Raw genomic sequence first — 2,801 nt, forward strand, 5'->3', positions numbered from 1 at the left:
AGTCAAAAAGGGACCTCAGTTAAGTCATTTTTATCATGTAAGGAACAAAGCAAAGGTAAAACCTATTCTTTCAAGGTAAAAATATGGAGACCCTTCTCCAAGCCTTCATTAATCATGGCTGGATTAGTGTAATTCTCTTTATTTCTGAATCAGTCAGTCCTCACTCAAATGTCTACAGCTGGTTCAAACGCTGCTGCACACCTTTTAATGGAAAAACCTAAAATAAAGCACATTACCCCCTCCCGGCCTCCCTTCACTGGTTACCTGTTTATCTTAGAGTTCAGTTTAAAAAACTTCTGTTTGTTTTTAAGGATTTAAACAGCTTATTATTATTATTGTTGTTGTTTTTTTAAATTGTTGAGTCTTTACTCAAGTAATTTTATTAGATGCTATTTTGTTTTATCTCGTGTTAAAGTGCTCTTTAAATAATGATGACAATGATTACGATCACAAGAAACGTTTGCATCACCTCCCAGAAGCTGGAAAGAAAAGAGAAAAACATTTTTCACACCTCACTTAGTAACTCAAGGAATTATTTTAAACTAAACATTAGGCTAGAATATCAAACTGTTTATTGGTTGTTGTTTTGTCTTCAATCCCACCGTTATGTTTAGTAATTTCTGCCAAAAGCTGCAGCATTTCGATTTAATCCATCTGAATGCAGTATTTGCAAGCCCTACTCTGGATGGAAAGAAACCTGTCTATGATTGGCTGGTGATGTGGACAGTTTTTGAAATTACAAGCGCACAGACAGAATCCAGCGAGCGCACAGCTGGTATTGAGTGTGGAAGGAGCAGGTCTAGCATGCGAGCAGACACGGAACCGAGCGCGAGGATAGTGGGTTGAGAAGAGTTTATCAAAGGTGAGCACGCGGCAAATAGATTTGGACCACACGCGTGACGTTTAAGCGCTGAACACCTGTCTCACCAAACAAAGACACAAATATCGCTCCAGAAGTTGATATAGGCAATGATGACTGAAAAATAAGTGGGTAAACGCCGCACCCCCGCGGATACCCTGGACTATTCATGTGAGATCGTGAAGCATTGATACCCATTGTGCAGCTTCATTTTTTTTACAAACACGGCAAAATCCTTCGTCATCTTTACCGTTGACAGGCTGCAGCCATGTCCACTTTTGTTTAAATTAGCATTTTCCCATTCTCTAGCTCTTGCTCCGCCTCAAGCTTCTTTTCCGAACATTGTAAAAACATACGGCTTCATGATCAACCGGAAGCAGTTCAGCGTGTTTGGTTCCGCGCAAACACGCTGAATCAGTTATATCTGATATAATATATCTGACGAAACTGTTTTTATGAATGTATTTTTTTGGGAAAAAATAAGGCATTTTTAATGCCACAGATAAATCACATTTAATGCCAATTAAGGCCTCAATTTTTTTAAATTTAATTTAATGACTTTTAATGCCCCGCAGAAACCCTGATTTGGGAACTCTTTTTGGCTGATTTTCTTTGTTTTTGCAAGGCAAGGATTTCCTCTCATAAGTGTTGGAATATTCTCTTCAATCCACCATATTCGAAACATACAATAAAACAATACTGACACCAGTCCAAAAACTTAGTGTTATTTATGAAGAACAGCTGATCCAACTAATATAAATACAGTGTCCTGAGGAGACACTGTATTTTCAAAAATATGCTCCTATGAAGAAATCTAGGAGGTTTGACAACAGTAGCCATTGAAAGGAGGATTTAGAGTCAAATTTGTATAAAATCCTTAACTATGAAATAGTTTTAGTTAACCGTTTACACAGTTGTGTAACTTGTTTCCTTGTGCTTCTGTAGCCATAAAAACATCTAAAACTTCAAAACATTATGTGAAATGTATGCACCTAGCTTCCTTATGAACAAAACTCTGTTATGGACTAAATTCTGCTCTGCGCCATTATTGGCAGCACGGTATTGTACCTTAGCCTGGGTCAGGGCCGCCTTCTTCACTTTCAGCTGAGACTGGAGCAGCTTGAAGTTCTTGGACCAGCCTTCGGTTTTGGTGTCACTTGCACCAACACCAAGATCATCGTAAAGCGACATGGTCCCGATCAGTGCTGCGGTTTCCTGCAAAACACTGTTGGCTGCTTAGTTAGCAGGAGAAATTTAGGCGAGTGTAGCGTGTAAATAGCAAAGCTTACTTCACATCATAGTCGGCAAGAGGTTTAATTTGTCTAATATGTTAGGACAGCTCTGCAGAAAACAAAGCCGTTACAGTTAGCTAACCTAAGCTAGAGCTAAAACCGCTGCCGACCGTCCATCTAATGATGAAAATGCGACCATAAATACTCTTAAGTGTCACAAGTTGATTTAAAAGCTTCTACACTAACACTATACGAACACATAAAATGGGTTACCAATGCTTAAGCAGCGCCTTTGCTTTACCTACCCCCCTCGCTGTAACCTGCCTGTGGCACAACGACAGCAGCGGAAGTACAACAAAAGGGAGAGTGACAACAATATATAGCGCCACCTACTAATGGGAAGACTCTATAATTGTGTGCGTATATATATATATATATATATATATATATATATATATATATATATATATATATATATATATATATATATATATATATATATATGTCCTCCATATATATATAGTGTGTCTGTGTTACGAATATACAAGTCAATTGGTTAAATCTAAATATTGTGGTCTTCATTATTTCATAAAACCGTGTCACATGTGAACCTTTTAAATTCTGGTATAGTCACAGATTAGGAGCAGACGTTTTGGGGGAGTATTAAATAGAAAGTTACTAATTTGAGAAAAAAAAGTCCAAGGACAATA

At 37.7% G+C, this 2,801-nt stretch overlaps 1 protein-coding gene across 4 annotated transcripts in view; it reads right to left on the reverse strand.

Moving 5' to 3' along the window:
* rbm17 (RNA binding motif protein 17) overlaps nt 1-2,474 on the reverse strand; it is a 26,335-nt gene extending 23,861 nt beyond the window's left edge. For 2 of the 4 annotated variants that reach the window (XM_021313725.2, XM_021313724.2), the window contains exons 1-2: nt 2,397-2,474; nt 1,928-2,084 (exon numbers count right to left, since the gene is read on the reverse strand). In XM_021313725.2, the coding sequence (XP_021169400.1) occupies nt 1,928-2,050 (123 nt within the window). In that variant the 5' untranslated portion in view covers nt 2,051-2,084; nt 2,397-2,474. Of the gene's footprint in view, nt 1-1,927; nt 2,085-2,364 lie in introns of all 4 variants that reach the window. The other 2 variants (XM_036132411.1, XM_036132412.1) reach the window with 2 other exon arrangements.
* Between the last annotated feature and the right edge of the window lie 327 nt (nt 2,475-2,801).

This window comes from Fundulus heteroclitus, unplaced genomic scaffold (assembly GCF_011125445.2).
Source record: "Fundulus heteroclitus isolate FHET01 unplaced genomic scaffold, MU-UCD_Fhet_4.1 scaffold_50, whole genome shotgun sequence".
In the NCBI taxonomy this organism is placed as follows: domain Eukaryota; kingdom Metazoa; phylum Chordata; class Actinopteri; order Cyprinodontiformes; family Fundulidae; genus Fundulus; species Fundulus heteroclitus.